Source organism: Coffea arabica, chromosome 8c (genome assembly GCF_036785885.1).
Source record: "Coffea arabica cultivar ET-39 chromosome 8c, Coffea Arabica ET-39 HiFi, whole genome shotgun sequence".
NCBI lineage: Eukaryota > Viridiplantae > Streptophyta > Magnoliopsida > Gentianales > Rubiaceae > Coffea > Coffea arabica.
In genome coordinates this window covers 39402962-39425310 of record NC_092325.1, presented here as the reverse complement: position 1 = coordinate 39425310, position 22349 = coordinate 39402962, and the positions used below count along the sequence as shown (strand labels likewise).

The following is a 22349-nucleotide window of genomic DNA, read 5'->3' as shown; positions in this document are numbered from 1 at the left end:
GAAGGTAGATATCATATTGTTGTCTTGAATGTTTCAATTCAGTAGGTGATGGACGTCATTGCTGGGGACAGTAGGCAGGGCTGAAGGAGCATAATTTTTAAAGGTTAAGGTTAATAATCTAATTAAACACTTCTGGATTATGTATAACAATAATGATACACTAATGCCATTGAATTAATCGTACTGCAAAGGAAGATTAATAAAATTGGATTAGGTCTGAAGGGTTACACGTATGTAAATAAAGTTGGATAAGTTTCCTAATGCAAAAAAAAGAAAAGAAAAGAAAAGAAAAAGTAGTTGGGTAAGTTTGATTATGGTATCTCTAAATTCCGTAAATACCGATCAGATAACAATTTGTACTAATACAAGTTGCTCGATTGATAAGAACAAACTACTTCCTTACAAAAGGTTGCGTGTTCAAATCCCACTACCGATGTGAGAGTTCTGTTGTTGGGTGATCTCACTATCTTATGGGTTGAGTTACAACTTATAAATTTATAATGCTGTTGTACAACCTTTGGCAATTATTATTGATTTATGCTCCATTCTTTGTATGACAAATACCTAATTTTCGATATATACCACTTAATCAAGTTCATCTTCTAATATTTAATTAAGTAAATAGGTTTTATTTTAGTCACTTATTATATGTCGACTCATGTAAGTAATAAGACACATAATGAATAGGTCTCATTTTATTCAATTTATTATATGTTGTAAGTCATACATCACATAATTAATAGGTCTTATTTTAATCATTTATTATATACCGTCTCATATAATTTATACACCACATCATCAACAAGATATGTAGTATAGGGTCAAGATTGGCCAAAAGTGATAGATCATCTCCTAATATTTAGTCAAGTAATAGGTCTTATTTTAGTCATTTATTGTGTGTCATTTCATGTAAGTAACAAGCCACATATTGAATAGGTCTTATATGTTTTATTTAATTTATTATATGTTGTAAGTTATACATCATCTATGATTAATAGGTCTTATTTTAATCATTTATTATATGTGGTCTCATATAAGTTATATACCACATCATCAAGAAGATATGTGGAGTAGCATCAAGATTGGCCAAAAGTGATTTTTGTTTTTTGTGCAATAATAAGATTGTGATTCCAAATTATAAGTTGGGTTTTAAGTGTGGTTAAAAGGGAATATATATATATATATATATATATATATATATATATATATATATATATATATATATATATATATATAATTATTTCAATAAATTATACTAAACAATCCCGGCTTAATTATAATCGTTTGAGCCTTTGATCCTTGACATTGTAAGTTGTAAGACGGGGGATATTTTCAGTATCTAAATTCCTTGTTGCTCATATTTTGCTCCCTATGTATTCGTTAGAGTTTTTTGTTCATTTCTCATAGACTTTCCATTTTAATTAACTTGTACACCACTGCCAAAACGTATAAATTGAAATTACCACTGCTAAAAGAAAGAGATTTTATCAGTATGAGATAATTTTATACATTTATTTCACCAATGTATCTTATATTTAACCAGTTGAGAACATTAGGTATTTGAGATGTGGAATTTAAATTTCCACAAATTTAAACACAATGAAGTCATGTCTCTTGCAAAATGGAGCAGGGATTCGACCATGGCCAATCCAAGAACAAGGTGCAAGAAATATTGCACGTTAAAATTTGGCCATTTCTGGCTCAAAAATTAATTTGTAAAGATGAATTGGTTATCATTGAATTGGTTAACTTATCAACTTATAAAATGTTTTTACACAATATCACCTGTGTTTCGATAGCAGATTATTTGTAGAAAATTTTAAAATAATGTTGTAGTAGTTTTTGTGATTTGATGTACGTAAAATACAAATTTGATTAAAAATAAAAAATAATTAAAAAATGTCAATAATGCAATCAAAAAATATTTTTAAAATAACGAAGTTCAAGTTTGTTTGATTGTGAATTATTTTCAAAAATTTATTTGTTTGCATCATTAACACATTTTTTAGCCACCATTTTATCTTACATACATCACATTAAAAAAAAAGTGTTAAAGTATTTTTTTTTTCAAAAAATTATCCCAAATAATCTATCATCCAAACACATTTGGATACCTTTTTCCTTGTAAAAAATTTTGATTATTGTTCATTATCCATTTATTTCTTTAGTGTGTATTCTGTTGTATTTGTTTGCATTAAACTCACCTTTTCGCATAATTATAAGTGTTTCAATAATTTGATTTCAGTCACAATAATTGCATAGCCTCTGATTTAAGCCATTCCAGCAAATTGTTTTTTTTTGCACCCAAGGCCAAATTGATGACAAAATTTGATTGATTGCGATCACATATGCTCATTTCTGCGCTACATACACTAGAGACAATTTCACATAGCTCCCCTTATATTCAACGTAATTGCAGAAAATTCCCCTCTAATTATTTTAATAACATATAGACCCCCAAATTCTCATTCAATTTTTTTTGGACTTAAAAGAAGTTTTAGAATTAGAACTAGAAGAGCACAAACATGCCTCTCAGCAGATTTTCCATCTTAGAAAACCAATCCCTTCCCCCACCCCCAACACCCAAAAAAAAAAAAAAGGAAGAAAAAGTCAAACTTGTTGCTACATTTAAAATTCGGGTTAATATCAGAAACCTCCCCTGAGATTTCTTCTAATCACATCTAGCACCCCCCATGTTTTTGAAATCACACTTAGCACCCCTGACAGTAGGATGTGACAGGTTGTCCTAATCAAAAGGTGAGAAATTACCCAAAAACCACCAACATCAGGCAAATTTTTAAGCGGGAAAATGCTGGAAAACCAATGCTGCTGTAAACAAGTAAGGTATAATTCCCTTTGTACCAAATGCTCAATCTACTCTAAATGGTGGATCTCAAACCGAAACTTTTGTTAGCATTAATACTGCTGCAATAGTGGCCTCTAACACTATTACCAGCAGTTTCTCTATGATGTTTTGAGAGTGCTAAAGGTTCCCCGCAATCCTTGCTTTTGGTATCTGAAGTAGTTTAGGTACTAGTCTTCTTAGCTCCCAGCAATACTGAAGCAATGTTAGCTTTTGTGGACAATTTTTTGATAAGTGGTGCAATGTGCATCTGATTTATATTTCCTGCCACTTATGGTGTTGTTTGACTAATCTTAGAACTACTTGTGTATAGTTTTGTGCATTGCAATTCTCACCATCTAAACAACTAGTTGTAGATGGTGTTTTTGTTCAGAATTAGATTGCAATATAAGGCTTACGTATCATGTTACCAGACTGATCCAATGTAGTATCATGGACTATGTAATTAGTGAAGAAGGGGTAGGGACGGTTACTGCTGTTAAAGGTAGTATAATTACTCGCTGTTGTTCTAGTGTTACAACGTGTACAAATGATGTTACACCGTGTGGGACGGTTACTGCTGTTAAAGGTAGTATAATTACTTGCTGTTGTTCTAGTGTTACAACGTGTACAAATGATGTTACATCGTGTGCAAAATGCTTGTGTTAAATGTAGTATAATTACTCGCTGTTGTTCTAGTATTACAACGTGTACAAATGATGTTACATCGTATGCAAAATGCACACAAGCTTCCGGAGTGCAACCGTTCCGGCCCCAGTCCATAATTAGTTATGCATCTCTATATCGCCAAAATCTCTGATAATTAGTTATAACATTATTTTTATTACACTTTTACACCCTCAGCTTCTAAATTAATATCATATGCCTATTTATTTCTATTTTTATCTTCTAAAATTCACTAATCATTTTGGGCTTTGGGTAAAAGTGGAACAAAAATAAAGTCTCTCTCCTACAATTCATTTTTTACTACCATTTTCAAATAGATGGGCTGACAAGATACCAAAGTTGTCATTCCAGGGGTGTTAAGTGTGATTTCAAAAATATGGGGGTGCTAGATGTGATTAGAAGAAACCTCAAGGGAGGTTTATGATATTAACCCTTAAAATTCTGTCATTTTCACACCTGTTTCTTCACTTCTTGCTTTCTGACCATGGAAGAGACAAGCTAAAAGTCCTCCTTTGAGAAGTATCTTGTTTGATGAAAGTCTTTACTTCAACTGGCACAGTATACTTGACACCAAAAAGAAAACTAACACAATAGTCTAGTTCTACTCTGCAAAGAAACTGTTGATGGAAGCAGAGGAGATGGACATCAATCCAGAAGAAGAGAGTTTACTTGGTCATTCTCCACCAAGAAGGACAAAGGGAGGTCTCAAAACCATGCCTTTTATCATAGGTAAGCAAGCCCATGTTATCTTGGAGTTGCATTTATCTTTATTGGACTGAAGTTTTGATCTTTTTCTTTCACCCTTTTTGGGTTTATCTATTTTGCAGTGAATGAAGCATTTGAGAGGTTGGCAAGCCAGGGGCTAATGCCAAACATGATACTCTACTTGACAAGAATCTATCATTTTCAAACTGTCACTGCTTCAAGTATACTCTTTATCTGGTCTGCTCTGTCCAATGGTTTGGCCCTCTTTGGTGCTTTTCTGTCAGATTCTTATTTGGGTCGGTTCCGGGTCATTTTTCTTGGATCCTTCTCCAGCCTTCTTGTGAGTCCCTTGTAACTTTTTCTGTGTTTGGTGATCAATTTAGTCTATTATGTTTGTTTGTTTTTAAGTAAAATTTGCGTCTTTGAAATAGCCCAAGTTTTGTTATTATGTTAAATTGTTGTGGAATTACTCATCTGTGCATGATTTTGAGCCAACATTTGCAAGTTTTGTGTATAAAAATAAACAATGAAGCGATTCTATTGCTGTTTCTTGATAACATCTTTCTTTAGGGAATTGGGAATTTGATGACTGAGGAATGTAATTAATTTGGTCCAAATCAAAAGTTCTTCCTATCATTGTTGTCAATGTTAAATTTTCTTGGAGTTAACTATTATAGTAAAGAAGAATCAGGGTCAATTCCAGTGCAAATTGAACCTATTCAACTAATTAGCACCAGATGCTACTACTTATTCACCCTTAAATTACAAAAATTTAGGGGCAGTTTTCTTGATGTTGAAGAAGATGAAACAAGCCTTGGTAAATTAACTGATGGATGGAAAATGTAGAATACCTGCACTGTGATTCTGCTATACGCATAAATCAGTATAATGTCTTATTAAGGTAAATGAACGCGAAGAAAGGAGTGAAATTCAGAAATGAGTTGCTTGAGAGGTGAATTTTGAGTGGCTACTTTGAGGTATGTCCACTAACTTATCTAAGCTTTTTTTTGAAGATAATAGATTACTATATTAACACTATAATATATTGTCAATACAGAATTTCTGAAGAAAAGTAGAGTCTGTAGAGCAAGCCTGTAAGAAGAAGTTAACCAAAAGATCAAACAAAGTCTCTAGAAGGTTAATTTACTTTTTGTCTTAGCCACAGTTACAGAGGGCTCAAAGCCAAATAATTTCTCTTGAATATGTTGCTTTATGCGCATGTGCAACTCCAAGTCATCAGAATTTGCACAAATTTGTGACTAATCAATTGCCCAAATTGTTTGTATGGATGTGCCTCCTAAGGGGCTGCATTAAAAGGTTCATCCTCTCAATATCCTGCAAAAGGAAAGCTATCTTGAAGATTAACTGATAGGATTGATAAAGTAAAATAGACAGGAAATATTAGTTGGATACCAGGTTAACTTTGGCTGAGAACTTTTCAACCTTTTGTTGAATTAGAGACAGATTTATCATAGATGAAATGCTTGTAACGTATCCTTTGTGAAGCAATTAGGCTGCTTGTTTGCCGAAGTAGAAATGTTGATTATGTACTTGTGCTGTCACATATGCATGCAGACAACCTGTTTGACTGTGCAATGACATCATATGATTTGGTAACATACAACTATCAACATATATGCTTCTAAGCATCATTAGGAAAGGTGGAATAGAAATATGACAAGAATAGTTGCTTTTGGATCCATATGTAAAAGAGAATCTGTAAAGTAAGATCATCTCAATGCTGTCATATCTAGTACTGGTATGCATGTAGTTATTGGTATGCCCGATAGGGCATTTTTCTTTTTATGGTGTTGATATGTCATAAATATTTGGTATTAGGGTAAGATTGTGGGGATTGAAATCTCTGTCCCCTTTTTGGTTGAAAATCAATATATTGTCTGATTGTGCAGGGAATGATTCTTCTGTGGCTGACTGCTGTGGTTCCACAATTGCAGCCTTTATCTTGTGACCAGTTGAAGCACAAGTGCAGTGCTCCAAATGGAGCTCAAATCATTCCCTTGTTGTCTTCATTTTTGCTAATGTCTGTTGGAGCTGGTTGTATTAGGCCTTGTTCTATTGCTTTTGGTGCGGACCAATTTGACAACAAACAAAATCCCAATAATGAGAGGGTTCTAGATACTTATTTCAACTGGTATTATGCTTCTACAGGAATCTCAACTGTTCTTGCCATGACTGTTATTGTTTACATCCAGGATCATTTGGGTTGGTCAGTTGGATTTGGAATCCCTGCCATTCTCATGGTTTTCTCTGCTCTGATGTTCTTAATTGGCTCCTCTCTTTACGTCAAAGCAAAACCTAGTGAGAGCTTGTTTACTGGATTTTTTCAAGTCCTTGTGGCAGCCTTTAGAAAGAGAGGGATTCAATACCCTTTGGACGAAGAATACAAGTGTTACCATAGAACCCGGCAGTCGAAGCTTCTATCACCCACTGAGGAGTTCAGGTACAGCTGCTACATTTTTAGATGCCATTACATTAGTAAAGTTTCTCAAACTCTTGAGACTTTTAGATATGTTGATATTGACAGCCTCTGACACAGTCTGCCAGTCAGTTTTTTAGAGAATACACTGCAGTTAGTATGATTGTTTACAATAATTGGATGTTAATTGGATAATCAAAACATTTGTATCAATCTGGATCTTGCTCGGAAACGTAGTTATCAGACAGAGGAGTTGTCTTCTCCTTTGTGAGAGCAAGATAATAAAAATACTTTTTGCTTGATCAGTATAGCTTACAATAAAATCACTTTGACATTTTTTCAAGTAGGATCCTTGGTTGTTTTACTTGATGCTTTAAGCACTGGTACAGGTGTTTAAATAAGGCTTGTGTTGTTCAAGACCCCGACACAGAGTTAACTTCAGATGGATTAGCTTCAAATCCATGGAGACTCTGCAGTGTGGAACAACTTGAATCCCTTAAGGCTCTTCTCAAAGTCATACCCATGTGGTCCACAGGCCTTGTACTTATAGTGACCATGGACCAAGGTTTTCTAACACTTCAAGCAAATTCCATGGATAGGCACTTATTCTCAAATTTTGAAATTCCTGCAGGATCCTTTAGTCTGTTCATGATAATTACTTTAACAATTTGGGTCGCATTTTATGATCGTGTACTAGCACCGCTATTGGCGAGATATACTGGTAATCCGCAAGGACTAAGTCCCATAGTACGGATGGGCATGGGGCTGATTATGTCATTTATCGCAATGGTATTGGCAGGCGTAGTCGAGAGCATAAGGCTGAAAAAAGCAGTTGAGGAGGGGGTTGAGGATGATCCTGATGCTGTCCTGGACATGTCTGCTATGTGGTTAGTGCCACAGACGGTATGCATTGGATTGGCTGAAGCTTTAAACGCAATTGGACAGATACAGTTCTTTTACATGCTGTTCCCCAAGAGCATGTCCAGTGTTGGAGTGGCTATGTACACATTTGGGATGGCTCTGGCTAGCCTGATTGGAAGTCTTCTGGTGAATATTATCAATAGCATTACTAGTCATGGTGGTAAAGCAAGCTGGTTGGCCAACAACCTGAATGAAGGTCATCTTGACTACTATTATTGGCTGCTTGGCTTCTTAAACTTAATCAACCTTTTCTATTTTCTCTTTTGCTGCCGCTTCTATAAATCTCATCACAACAGCAACATGCTGTCTAAAAAAGTACCAGAAAAAGAATCTGGTTATACTCCTTTGCCTTCAGCTTGATGAATATATAATACTAATGTGGGTTTGTTTGGATTGAGCATTATTTTCCCAATTTTATTTGCTTACATTATTATTACAATTTCCAATACACTTTTTTATCTTCCTCATTACCTTTTTATCTCACATACATCACGTCACAAAAAGTGCTATAGTAAAAATATCCCAAATAACTTACAATTCAAACAAACCCATTGTCCCTCTGCTATAATTTATGTATCTGCAGTGATTACAACAAATCTAGCAATAAATATGCTGAATGTAGTGAAATAATCTTTAGGGATGATTGCAGAAACCTCCCCTGAGGTTTCTGACATTTGCACTGACCTCCCCTATAGTTTGGAAAATTACACTAACCTCCCCTGAGGTTACTAATCCTTTGCAAATTTAGTCCAAACGATTAAAATATTATTTTAGGGAGTGAAATTAGAATTTTGTACCAGATTTATCCTTTGTGCTACATGTCCAATGAATGATAAAGTATTATAAATCAATTAACAATTAATAAACTTTAAGGAGTATAATTTATGGGCAAATGCGCATTACGTATTTAAAGTACCGGCTCTTTACGGGTATTTTACTTTCAAACATTTAATTTATGATAAATATATTAATATTTGTAAGTAAAATTTCAAAAGTGTTACAGTAATATTCTTGCAAAAAGGAAATCAGTAGGTTATTTATTTAATATAAATTAAATATTTTTTTTAAAAAAAGAAATGACCCATAAAATATTAATTCTTTATGACTTTCATCCATTACATAAGTAAAGTATTCGTTCTTGATGTGTATTTTATTCTGAATCATTTAATTTATATTAACTACATAAATGTTTGTAACTAAAATTGAAAAAGTGTTATATTAATATTTTTACGGAAGAGAGATAGGTAGGTTTTGTATTTAATAAAAAATAAATATTTGAAACTAAATACAAATATGTATTTGAGCGTAAATATTTGTATTAAATTAAATGTTTGAAAGTAAAATACCTGTAAAGAGCCGGTACTTTAAATAGTTACCGACTCTTTATGGGCAAACACGCATTATTCATTTAAAGTGCGGCTCTTTATGGATATTTTATTTTCAAACATTTAATTTATGATAATATATCAATATTTGTAAGTAAAATTTAAAAAGTGTTACAGTAATATTCTTGCAAAAATGAAATCGGTAGGTTACTTATTTAATATAAATTAAATATTTTTTTAAAAAGAAATGATTCATAAAGTATTAATTTTTTATGACTTTTATCCATTACATGAGTAAAGTATTGGCGCTTTATGGGTATTTTATTCTAAATCATTTAATTTATATTAAATACATAAATGGTTATAACTAAAATTAAAAAGTGTTATATTAATATTCTTACGGAAGAGAGATTGGTAGTTTTTGTATTTAACAAAAATTATTTGAAAGTAAATACAAATCTGTATTTGAGCGTAAATAGTTGTATTAAATTAAATGTGTGAAAGTAAAATACCCGTAAAGAGCCGGTACTTTAAATAGGTAATGCTTATTTGCCTATAAACTATATTCCTTAAAGTTTATTAATTGTTAATTGATTTGTAGTATTTTGTCATTCATTGGGCGTGTAGTACAAAGGACAGATTTAGTACAAAATTCGAATTTCACTCTCTAAAACAATATTTTAATCGTTTGGACTGAATTTGTAAAGGATTAGTAACCTCAGGGGAGGTTAGTGTAATTTTTCAAACCACAGGGAAGGTCAGTGCAAATGTCAGAAACCTCAGGGGAGGTTTCTGCAATTATCCCTAATCTTTATCACTACTACTGTTGCTTACTTCTGCTCCTTATGCTGTTACTCTGAGAAAAGAGTTGTACCTAAAACTCTGCACGTACATTCCTTATTTGGATAATTTTGGATGCGAGCCTTTGAGTTTGATTTGCCCAATTTAACTATTAGAGCAGATGTGGCTAGCAAACAATTATGCTTGCAAATTAGAAAACAAATGCTTGGGGATTGTAGGACTATTTGGTACAATTATAAGATTTTGGGGACCAAGGGGTATTACCTTAAACTCTTTGGGTTGGGGGGAAGGATACTAAAACGAGACATGAAATACATTACAGCGCCAATTTGCTTTTGCAGTACTAATAAGGTTCGGAGTTTTAGTATATTGTAAAGTACATTCATATCCTCACATGCGTATGCACAGGAAGTCTGTGACAGATGCATAAAACCAGAGACCTTTGGATGCGAGCCTTTGAAGTCTGTATGGCACATCATTTTGCAAACAACGTATTCAATTTTTTCTTGTGTTTGTTAAGTCCATTTTTTCACAATTTGCACCACCTTTATGTTGGATGGTAGCATCGCTTTACACTAAGGTGATGCTTAAGCTGCTTCTATTGTTTTGGTTTTTGGCAAGTCCACATTCACAATTGGCACCACCTTTGTGTTGAACACTACTACTCTTTTACCTAAGGTGATGTTTAATTTGCTAATTCCTTGTATCACCAACACTACAGACTAATATATTTTCCATTCAAGAGATTTTACATGGGCATTGAGCCTTTTGCATTCCAATATATTGGCACATTCTCTGCAATCTGAAATTATTAGGAATTTTCCCTAGAAAAGGAATGATCAGAACTTTCTAAAATGACTTTACACCCATACACTGTATGCTTTTGCATTTTGAGGAAAAGCCTTGAATTTGCTCGTTCCATGATGCCTACAATGTGAGATGCTCATTTCTTCGTAATCCAACTTAACTAGTAGTGCATCAGCCAGTTACCCTAAGGTCTCTGGTTCAACTTTCAAATCTTCCTCTGTCTCTCTTGTAAGGCTTAGAGTCTCGCCTTGAACAAAGTAATAATAATAAAATGATAAATAAATAAAGGTTTATTTAACGTGTGTGTATTGGACACTGGTCAAGATGAATTTCAGGCGTTAGGTTTTTGGAAAGGTAAGATTAATTAAGAAAAGTACATAAATGCAAAGGAAGGTAATAATTATTAGTGTGGGTATATGCATGATAGGTTAAATGAATAATCAACCCCAAGTTAAACAAGTTTGCCTTGCTTAATGACAGGGTTCGGCAGCTGTGGACTCCATGACATCCGGAATGTCTGGCTGTAGATGGACCGATAAAATTTATTTTGAAGGTGCTAATTTTAACATATTTACACTTGAATAAAAATAGAACATTTTCAATTTTTAGCAAGGACAAAATATAAATTTATGAAAAATATTTTTAAACTTTTGAGAGCGCCTTTGTCACTAGTTATTCCCAGGGTTGCAAACGAGTCTAGTCGAGTCGAGTTGAGTTTTTTGGCCTAATCAAGCCGAATCTTGACTTAGTTTTATTAAGCTCGAACTCGATGAGCTGCCAATTTAAAGGTCGAGCTCGAGCTCGACTCGAATTCGAATAATTATTATATTTTTAAAAAATAAATAAAATAGTATTTTTTCTTAATCGATAATAAAATATTAGGGACATATATATAATTTCACTATTAAAATAAAAAATTATATATATATATATATATATACTTGAGCTAACGAACTTAATATTTTTGAGTTCGAACTCGAGCTCGAATTCGATTTGGCCAGTTCGAGCTTGACTCGAGCTCAATTTGAGCTTTGACTCGACTCCTCGCGAGCGGCTCGATTCGTTTGCAACCCTAGTTATTCCTTTCTTTTTCTCTCTTTCTTTTTTTTTTTTTTGTGTGCTATAGTTTTTTGATCTTTCATTTATTCAATTCCTACCATTTTATTAATTGAGCATAAATATCCTGTGCCATTCAAGGCTCGTACTAATATATTATAAACACCCATGTGGAGATATTTTATTAGGTGGCTGCTGGAGTCTCGACACATATCTTAGTTCAAGATTTTAGGTTCATCTTTATAAGATTTTGGACATCTGAATAACTTCAACATTTTTAAATAATTCATCTTAGCTATAAAGGCCTCCTAGTCATGACGCTTAGCTCGTGGATAATTTTCTTTATAATCTGCTATGAAGCTTAGCATGTATGTAAAGAGCTTCATACATGCTAAGTAATATGATGAAGAAGAGAATTGGTCCTCTTCGTTTTCTGGATCTTAAAATATGATGAAGGCGAAGCAATTGACAAGTAATCTGAAGTTCTTGATGTAGTTGTTTCTTGTTTTTGCTTGTACTTGACTTTCATTCTCATTTTTTCTTTTCCCTTTTATTTTTGAGTAAACACCATTCACAGGAGTACGATTTTCCTATAGCTTTAGTTTTTTTTTTTTTTAAACTAAATTCCGAGTTTCACACAGGAGCTTAAGGTCTTTAGAGAAAAGTTGTATGGGTCAAAAGGGACAAAGGACATTTGGGATGTCTTAAGATTCAAGATTAGTAACTGGATCTTAAGTGCTGAATTTCATAATTGACTTGGAAATTAAAAAATTTCACGTAGAAATGCAGGCAAATTTTATTCATTGAGTACAAATATTTTTTCCTCGTGAAAAGAGGAAAAAGGAAAGGGATGAGATTCAGCTAGCTTTACATGTATCTAAATTCCTTCGCTGACATAAATCTATTCCAGAGTTTGTCACTCCTGATCATTTTTCAACTTCTGAAAGAGGCCATGGAAAAACTGTAAAATCTTGATGAATTCCACCACAACTTTGAAAGCATTATTAGCAGCAAGAGAAGTGTAAGTAGCAGCCTCATTAGATTGAGCACTGCCACCCCCGGCCAAGTCGGAAGGTGCCCTAATAACTATGAAAGGCACCCTTGAAATTGGTTTCAAACATATTTATTTCAGACAAACTTGGTCTACTATAAAGGTCCAAAAACGAGTAAAATTAATAAAGATATGTATTAGAGTTTAGCTAACTAGCTAATTGCATAAGTTACATTGTTTCCCCTAGTTGATAAAAGTTTCAATTAACTAACGGAGGAAAAGATAACAAGAATTGAGATTCTCATAAAAAATAATTTAAAAAAAAATCTCCATTTGAGTTTCATTAGTACCTTTGGGAGAAAAGGAAGTCTATCTTTATGGATCTACATGTGACTTATTATTTAGAAATTTTCACTTTGTATGTGCTGCTCTTTCCTGTGTTTTTAAACTCGGATCAGACAGGGCGGTCTGACTGATCGAATTGGAAATCGGTCAAGTGTCCAGTCTGAATTACTCTAAAAAATCAGATATATAAAAATTCGTTCAAACTCGATCAAAAACCGGGTTTGACTAGCAAACTAGATGAACCGATTTGATGTCAAGATTTTTTTTTTAAAAGGTCAAAGCATATTCAATATTATGTTTTGGCCCCTAGGTTGCTAAAAATTATTAATATATCTCAAATATTTCATACTTTATAAATGTTGTCCTAAAGTTTGGTGTTATTTTTCAATCAAATCCATAATTTTAATTCTAAACTTGTTAATGTTCATTTAATAATATAAATTGCTACTTGATCATTCTAATTTCTTTGTATTTTCTTATTAAATATATTTAAAACATCAAATATGTATGAATATATATATTTGTTAATATTAACATATTCTTAAGTATTTTACATACAATATTTTAATTTTTAAGTAAGTTTTATTTATAACGTCATCTTATTCAACTCCGATCGAATCCATTGACCCCTGACCCCTAAATTCAATTGAGTTGATACCCGGTCCGAGTCTGAAAACATAGGCTCTTTCTTTTCTTAATTTTGGGGTAAAGAAAAACTTCGCATTATTCCCAAAGTTATGGTTCGTGTGAAGACCATAACTTTAGCATTATTAAGCTTGTCGTTTTGCAGTTGAGTAAATAGTCAATACTGCATGCTAAATAGTGACTGGGTAGACGAGGGAGGATTAGACAATATATGTACGCTCAAGGTTTAGTAATATAATAAATAATATAGGAGGAAGATTATTACTCCATATTCCCATTTCATATCCTATTTGACCATTTCCTGTTTACATCTCAAATCATGCACTGCACACTCTGTTCGATTGTGTTAGCACACACTTAATTTCCTTTAGGCTAAGATTTAAAATAAAAATTAATTATCAACTTATTGTTTGAGTAAATCTTCATGAAAGTTGCCCAGAATGCTTCTGATTTGTCAGAATTTTTTTGGCTGGAATTTGACTTGCATGACGATGGCATATAATGTGCTCACTAAGAATGAAACTTGGATGTTTATGTACGTAGTGGATCCGTTTCAAGTAGATTTAGAATTACCAAACCTCAATAATTTGTTAGCTCAATTGATCAATTCTTGTGTCTTTGCGTGCAATGTACTATCTGCTTCTTCCGGGATGTGGGCAAAGATGATAACAACAGAAAGAAGCAAAAAATTTTCATCATGGCCGCCATCTTCACTATGCACTCATGTTTTTGAATAGTTTTGGGAGCAAGTGTGAGAGAAAAAACAGGAGAATTACTGATCAGGGATGAGACTAACGAGCTGCTAGACTGACCATTATATAGGAAAATGGATTTTTAATTTTTAATTATATATTTGTTTGTACAAACTAATCATATCTTTCATGGAACTTACAATATAATTGTGAACAAATTTAACGATAATGTTTGGTTCCTTGTACACCTCCATTTTCCTACTATTAATGCTTGTCGTTTGGTCTAGTAGATATTCATGGGATGGGGTGTGTAAGTATCGTCACCCTATATTTAACTTATATGAATAAGTTTGAATCTGTTCCCTTCAGGCTATCTATTTGTATTAAAAATCTTTAGGTTTTACGTTACTTGTACTTTTACAACGTCAAGACTTATCAAATTATAATAATTCATATACAGTTTGTGAAAGTATAAAATCAAAACCCACAAGTTACCTTAGCATATCAAGAAATCGGAATGCAAATTTAATATACAGTAAAAGTGATTCATCTGCGCAAGACAAAAAGTTACATAAGATTCGCATGTGTTTTTCCAACGTAGGATCATTTTGTCCTTGAAAGAAAGTGAAGCGACAAAGAAGAAGAAAGACGCAGTACGCAGACAAGAAGTGACTTGCGAGCATTTGAATATGTAAAGCGAGTGACAAGTTGTTAGGAAATTGGTTTTATCTCTTTAGACAAGTTTTTTCTTTTTTTGCTTGTAAGTAACTAGCTTTTTAATTATTTTCTTATTTATATGAATTTAGGAATTAGGAGTTATTTTTTATTTTATATAAGATTAAGAATTAGTAATTGTTTCCTATTATTACTTATTAGGTATTAGTCAAGTAATGTAACTTATAAATAGGTAGAGGTATTCATGCTTGTGCTTGTTTCTCGTTAAATTATTGTATTCTTGATTTCTCAATAGTCTTGTTTTCTGCGCTTAGATCCCAACACAAGTAACATCAAGATTAAATTGCCTAATTGGTCGTTAAACTATTATTTTTGTACACTTTTGACTCTTAAACTATATTGTGTAGTGTTTAAACCTTTGAACAAATTAATATATAAACTTTTGGCCCTTCTATTAATTTCTGCTATTTGACCTTATAAACTTTTGGCACTTCAAACAATTTTTGCTATTTGACCTAATAGAATGGAGGGAAAAAATTGTCCTTGTATGAAAAAGAAATGACAAGAAGATGAGTAAAAAGATCAGATCACTATAATTCTATTATTATTGAATCATACAAAAATTAGGACTAAAGGATGAAATAACCTGCAAAGAAGAAGAGTAAAAAGAGCCAAAAGTTCGTCATTTTTTTATTTTTTTTTGGAGGGACAAAATTGATTCTCCATTCTGTCAGGTCAAATAGTAGAAACAAAAGGGCCAAAACCTTATATGTTAACTTGTTTAAGCCCTTAAGCGATATATAGTATAGTTTAGGGGCAAAAGTGTATAAAAGTGATAGTTTAGGAGCTGGTTCGAAAATTTAGATTGTGTTTGGATTGCATTTTTCATGGAAAAATTACTGTAGCGATTTGATGTATGTGAGGAAAAAAGATAATAGGAAAATGACGTAATTTTTCGACAAAAACAAGCAATCCAAACAAGGCCTTACTCTAACATAAAATATTATTTGCAGAAAACTTTCGAAAGTGCCACGGGAAATAATGCAACATTCATATAACTCATTGAAAAAATAAAAGATCACTGCAAACCTTTTACTTAAGAGAAGTGAATATAAGTTATAGTGCAATTGAGCAGAATACCTTTACAGATTTTCATCTAGGTTGTATTTGGATTGCATTTTTCGTGATTTTTCATAAAAAAATTACTGTAACGATTTAATATATGTAAAAAAAAAAGATAATAAAGAAATATGATCACGAAAAATTACATAATTTTTTTTTTGACCAAAACAGCAATCCAAACAAGTTTGCTGTTGCCGTCTGAGCTACACAGAAATGTATTGCTGAAGGTACGTCATAATTCCCTCGTGTCTCTCTGATTGTTTTACTTCCTAATTTTTTTTTTTTTTTTTTTTTACATTTTTCTAAGAGTGTAATGAGAGCAAATTATTGCTTCTGTGTTTTGTGGACCCCTTTCTTTTGTCTTTTATCAATGATTTACGTTTAGGTCTACCTCGTTTATCACGTGGTTTGGTCATTTCTAAATAAATTTTGTCAATCCTCATGTCACGTCTTTGTTGTTGCAATAAACTTCCAAACCCGTGATTTTTTAAGGTAAAATATAGAAAAAAACTCCCTGTGATTTGTCAAATATATAATTTAATTCCCTCAAATTTAAAAATTTATACTACAACTCTCTGTGATTTCTACTAAATTGAAAATTGGATGGATCTAATCTAACGGATATATGTGAAATGTCAATATTGCCCTTATTATATGTGAAATGCTTTTTGTTTAATTTTTAATTTAGTCAAAATCATAGGAAACTATAGTATAATTTTTTAAATCAGAGAAAATTAAATTAAATATTTGAAAAATCACAAGTTTATATATACAGAAGCATTATTGACATTTCACGTACAACCGTTAGATTAGATGCTTTCAGCCAATTTTTAATTTAGTTGAAGCCATAGGGAGTTATAATGTAGGTTTATCACAAGTGCTTTTAAAGTGTGTTTAGTATAAATGTTATAATTGATTGTGCATTCTGTCTATTTTCACTTTATATAGGACCACGGGAGAGTTATGTAGCTATCTTAAACCTTAGGGGTGGTCATTTAGCATTATATAAAATTGCATGGGAAAATAAGTAATTTACACTTCCTCCTTCCCAAAAATTGGGACACTTTTCGGGAGTAGCACTTATTATGTATAGTCAAATGGTGGACTGCACTTTTCGTATTCTTCCAGTCGTACCCATTGTTTGAACACGGAAAGCTAAAAACAAAAGGTCACAGGACTTGTGAAAGTGTGCACGTGTTATGGTCGGCCATATATAATTATTTATTATTAATTGATGAAATTATCATTCTTATTATTCTTATTAAGGGTACGAAAAGAAAATAGTATTGAAAGTTGTTTGATTTTTGCCATGAGACTTTTATTTTGAGACAATAAAAAAATGAAAATATGACATTAATAATAAGACGGAGGGAGTATTATTTTATAGAGCTAGGTTTTTTTTTTTCTCCCTATTATTTTCTACGTAACTCTCTTATCTAGATGTCAATGCCCATAGCTTTTTACCCCAAAAAAGAAAAGTTGATGACTGATTTGTTGGGAATATGGTGATTGCCTGGAGATGTGGTTCAGATTACAACTTTCACGTTTGATACAAATAAAAAATTTCAGTAGTGGTAGTAGGTGCAATAATGTAAAAGTATTCAATGACTACTGGCAGTCTTTGATTTTTGAGAATCCAGTAGTTTAACCAATCAAATTTGTTCACATATGCTTAATCTAAACAGGGAGAGTTACATCTACTTGTGGTTTATGGTCCCCTATGCTTTGCAGGGATTTTTCTTGAATAGATATTTTTGCTTTTTTTTTTTTAATAAGTCACTTGTATTACCATCTTATTAGTTGAAAACAAATATCGTCTGCCTAATATTCAATTGGAAAGGATGAAACCGAGGCAACCCAACATGTTCAGCAGAACATCATTATCCTTTGTTGATATTAATTTTATTCAAGAATTTGTCACTCCTGATCATTTTTCCAACTCTAGAAGGACTAAACCAATTAGGCTCTAAGGTTGCTCAATTCACTGCATCGACAGCTCAAGATTCTCAGAGATATTTTGTTTGGTGGATGCTCAAAACATCTCTTAGTGTCTGGTTTTATGAATCTTTAGAAAATTTTGCACATCAGTAATATCAAGATTTAAATAACTCTTTCTTTTGTTTTTTTTAAAGATTTAAACAACTCAGCTTTCTGTTGTTTTGCAGAAGATTTGTCAACATACAGCGTTTGTCGGTAGCCAACTAGCCACAAGGCATGGAGGCTTGTCATTGTGACCTTTGGCTAAAGTCATGTGGAATGTCTGAAGAATCAAGATTAGCAGGGTTGACAAAATCTTGGAGATAAAAATTTTATGCCCACAATACATAATTTGTTTCCTAAAAACTGGCGTGAGTCTACCAGAACCCTTCACCATCTCAAGGTGGATTTTGGAGAAAAATGCAGAAAAAGAACAACAAAGATCTGATATATAATATACTCGAATTGGATCAGTACAAAAACATGACGTTTTGATGATCCAAACTACAATTTATTCCACTCGTAGAAAGAGACAGAAGAAAAGGGATAAGATTAAGCCAGCCTGCATGTTCTGCGGAACAATCATTCTCCTTTGCTCACATGAACTTATTCAAGCATTTGTCATACCTGATGATCTTTCAGCTTCTGACTTCTCGAAGGAGCCATGGAAAAGACAGTAAAATCTTGATGAATTCCACCACAACTTTGACAGAATTATCAGCTGCAAGAGCAGTGAAAGTAGCAGCCTCATTGGATTCAGCGGTGCCACCGCCGGCCAAGTCGGAAAGTGCCCTAATGACAATGAAAGGAACCCTTTGCTGATGGCAAACGAGAGCCACTGCAGCACTTTCCATCTCCACAGGGCTCACATTAAACTTGTTGTATATGAAGCTCCTATAAGCTGCATTGTCTAAGTAAATGCTGGCACTTGTTCCTCTTTCAACCCTTGTCACCTTTGGGGTTGTGTCCAAACATGTTGTTGAATTCACACAACCTTCTAATTCCAAGCCCTGAAAATTAAAGTAACAAAGATACATTAGTTTAATTTGATACATTAGTGAAATTTTTTCCCCATGTTTTAATTAATAAACGGATGTCAAGAAGATAAAACGTAGGATTTTCTCTAGTGAAGAATTTAATCTCTGAGAAAATATATGTTTATTTGAGTTTCATAATTACTATTTTATGGGGGTTGGCGAGGTGAATAAGTACAGTGGATTAACTCTCTGTAATGTAACTTTAGTTTTGCTGTATACATATTCTTGTTTTTTAATTTCTTTCGAGGTCCTGTATATCCTAAGTCATTAATCAACCAAGGACCATTAATTTGGCATTATTAATTAAGCGCGTCGTTTTGCTCATAATCAAGTCATTGCACGCTAAATAATTGTTTGTCTGATTAGATGGAATTATTAGACCAGAAATACACGTAGATTTCAGTATCACAGTATAGGAAGAGAAATACTATAATCATCTAAAATCCTAGTATGAAATGATATATTAAGAACTCAATTACATAAAAATTGTTTTCACTTTCTTGGTACCTCAAACTTAACTAGGAAAAGAGAGAATTGCTTATAGGCCAAATTGAAATTTATTCGGCTGCTTGAACTAGTGTTTGGTGCACTCTGTCTATGCGTGCTCAAAAGGAGGGAAAAGGGTTAGAAATTCCATCTACAAAACTACCATTAAATTACTACTTATTTGATTCTGCATTATAGTACAATGGATTGTGCTTTATATATTTATACACATTAAGCTAGGGTTTTGCAGATGATGGGACACGAAATTGATGGGATATAGTTCTGAGTCATATCAGGCTTAGCCCACCACCACCACCACCAGCACCCGACCCCACTAAACCCCAAACAAAGAATTATACAAAAAGGAAAAAAAGTGACCAGACATGAATAAATGAGTGGGAGATGGCTTAAATTACCTCAAGCAATCTTGAGATCTTGAAGTAATGGGAATCGACGGGGACCCAAAATGCATGTTGTCTTTCTTCAGGATCTCCATCTATTGGAAAAACTTCCTCAGGCTGGTACCAAACGTTATTTAGAAGATTATCAAACGGGCTGCTGCAGCTTGTTACATTACTGGTTGTATAATCTGCAAATCTTATGTACCCAATATCCCTTGTGTAGTCTCCATTCTCTTCAAGTGGGAGTTCGTTGCTAGGCCCGTCTCCATATCTCTGCAGCATTGCCATTATTACAGGAATTTAACGATCATAGATGTGAAATTATACATGGTTAATATGACCCCAAAATCCATATTACTCCATAAGGAATTTTATTTCTCAGTGTCACCATGCAGGTTGGCTGTTTAATATACTTTCTAAGGTTCACATTTGAAACAGTGTGGGGATGGAAAACAATGCAAGGTCCAGAGGCTGTAGCTATCCAAACGGTCCCTTTACTACATCAGGACCCTTTTGGACGTTGCATAAAAGTGTCATTACTTTACATTGAGCTAGCACTAAAAAGGTTACTCCTAGTAATGTAGAAGTGGTAGAATTATTCCAAGTATATATTTTAGCAGGAGCAGCTATGCACATTTTTTTTTTTATTTTGTATTCAGTCATGCATGATCTGGCCTGGTCGATCCAATCATGATATTGAAGGATGGAAACTTTTCTCCAAAAACTTCAGAGATCTCGATAAGAGTTGAAGATGGAGCAACATCGAATCCTATTACCTTACTTCAAATGGAATCTTAGCCCGCCTCACTTTCTTTTTTACTACATAAGGACCTTCAAACGGAATCCCCTGATGAACTGAAGTTGAATAATTTACTAATAAGGTAATGAGAGGAAAGGAATTGTCGTTTATTAAATCAGCATCAGATGAATCTTCCCATTTCTTGTCAAATCTTTAAATCCACAAGTATTTCCTTGGCCCAGATTTATACGAAGTTTCCTATCAACAAATAGAAAAGTAGTAATGATGTCCCAAAAGCGGTACAGGCTTATCCATAGACTATGACCCTTCAGAAAATAATCCTTTTACCTAGCTAAAATAAGAAAAATCATTGGGTCAATAGAACTTCTAATGTAACTAAGTACCAAACAAAAGGATGCTACATCAGTATGTAGACTATTAGAATTGCAAAATCGTAAACCCAAAATTCATAACATACACCAGCATGGAACTGTGGAAAATGCTGAATTTTACATCCTCTATGATTTAAATTCTCAAATTGTACAAATTTTACTACGAATAATACAACTTGTTATGGAGTGCAAATCTTATACAAGTATCAAACAACTAATATAGGTCATGAATATCCACACGACGAATGCATAGAGGTGTAAATTTAGAATGGAGAAGTGTCGATTTAGCCTAATCTGTTGTTGATGCTGGTCTCAAACACAACCCACCGCAGCACCCTTGAGATGTTGGGTTAGGAAACAAACATAGAAGTGTACCCTTTGACCTCCAATATTGGTATTTAGATTAAGAAAAAGAATAAGAGATTTAATATAGTAGCTACGTGTTAATACTACTTAATCATTTTTATAATGGTGCTACGCATACAAAAGTAAATCTGCCAAGTTATACCTGCCAATTCCACAGAGCAGAGTGAGACCAATACTGAGGAATAGTTACATCTCCAATATGAAGAGAAGGGTTTGCATTCCCAGCAATTCCATAATGCACAACACCCTCTATTTCGAACAAGCTCAGCAAAAGCTGCGTAGTTACACCTGCATTTAGCTAATAAGGAGTAGGAGAATTAATATGCATATTCCTCTCTATTTTTCTAGTATGGCCTAAAAAGAACATAGATGAAATTCTAAAAATCTGCATACCATTCCGAGTCCCGTCATCACCAATATAACTGGCTTTTTCTCAATTGTTCCAAATCGAAATCTCTTACCTTTGGAACAAGTTTCGAAAAGACAAAATAAGATGTTATTTGTGTAAATCTTGAAGGACAAAAGTTGCTGAAAATGTTTCTGATTTCATGGTGTTTTTGCTGGAATAGTACCTGCAAAATCTATAACGAGCTCACTAGGAACGAAACTTGGATGTTGGAGTAGTGGATTCATTTCGAATAGATTTGGAATTACCAATCCTAAATAAGGTCCAAATTTGTTAGCTCGGTTGATTAATGCTTGCGTCTTTCCATGCAACGCACCGTTCGTTGCTTCTGGGGCTAGGGCAAAGAAGACAAGAGCACTTAGAAACAGAAGAACTTTCTTCATGGCTGCCTGTTTCTTCCGTAAATACGTATATGATAGATTAAATTGTAGGAGGAGCAAAGCATAAGAGAAAGAGAAAGAGAACTAGAGTTTCAGGGATGAGACTAACGAGTT

The 22349-nt window shown here is 33.3% G+C and overlaps 2 protein-coding genes across 3 annotated transcripts; one reads left to right on the top strand and one right to left on the bottom strand.

The window, feature by feature from the left end:
* The first annotated feature begins 3992 nt into the window (after nt 1-3992).
* LOC113707233 (protein NRT1/ PTR FAMILY 1.2-like) lies at nt 3993-7989 on the top strand. Of its 2 annotated transcripts, XM_072063913.1 has the most exons (4): nt 3993-4258; nt 4357-4574; nt 6145-6695; nt 7061-7989. In XM_072063913.1, the coding sequence occupies exons 1-4, from the start codon at nt 4153-4155 to the stop codon at nt 7950-7952; spliced, it is 1767 nt and encodes a 588-aa protein (XP_071920014.1). In that variant the 5' UTR covers nt 3993-4152; the 3' UTR covers nt 7953-7989. The 2 variants fall into 2 exon arrangements, with proteins under 2 accessions (XP_071920014.1, XP_071920015.1); XM_072063914.1 differs by lacking the exons at nt 3993-4258; nt 4357-4574 and adding an exon at nt 4845-5371.
* A 10460-nt stretch (nt 7990-18449) lies between these two features.
* On the bottom strand, nt 18450-22349 carry LOC113707231 (bark storage protein A-like). The gene is made up of 5 exons (XM_027229454.2): nt 22022-22349; nt 21843-21910; nt 21592-21747; nt 19968-20225; nt 18450-19038 (listed from the first exon to the last, which is right to left on the bottom strand). Exons 1-5 carry the CDS (start codon nt 22236-22238, stop codon nt 18667-18669), a joined length of 1071 nt encoding a protein of 356 aa, XP_027085255.1. The 5' UTR covers nt 22239-22349; the 3' UTR covers nt 18450-18666.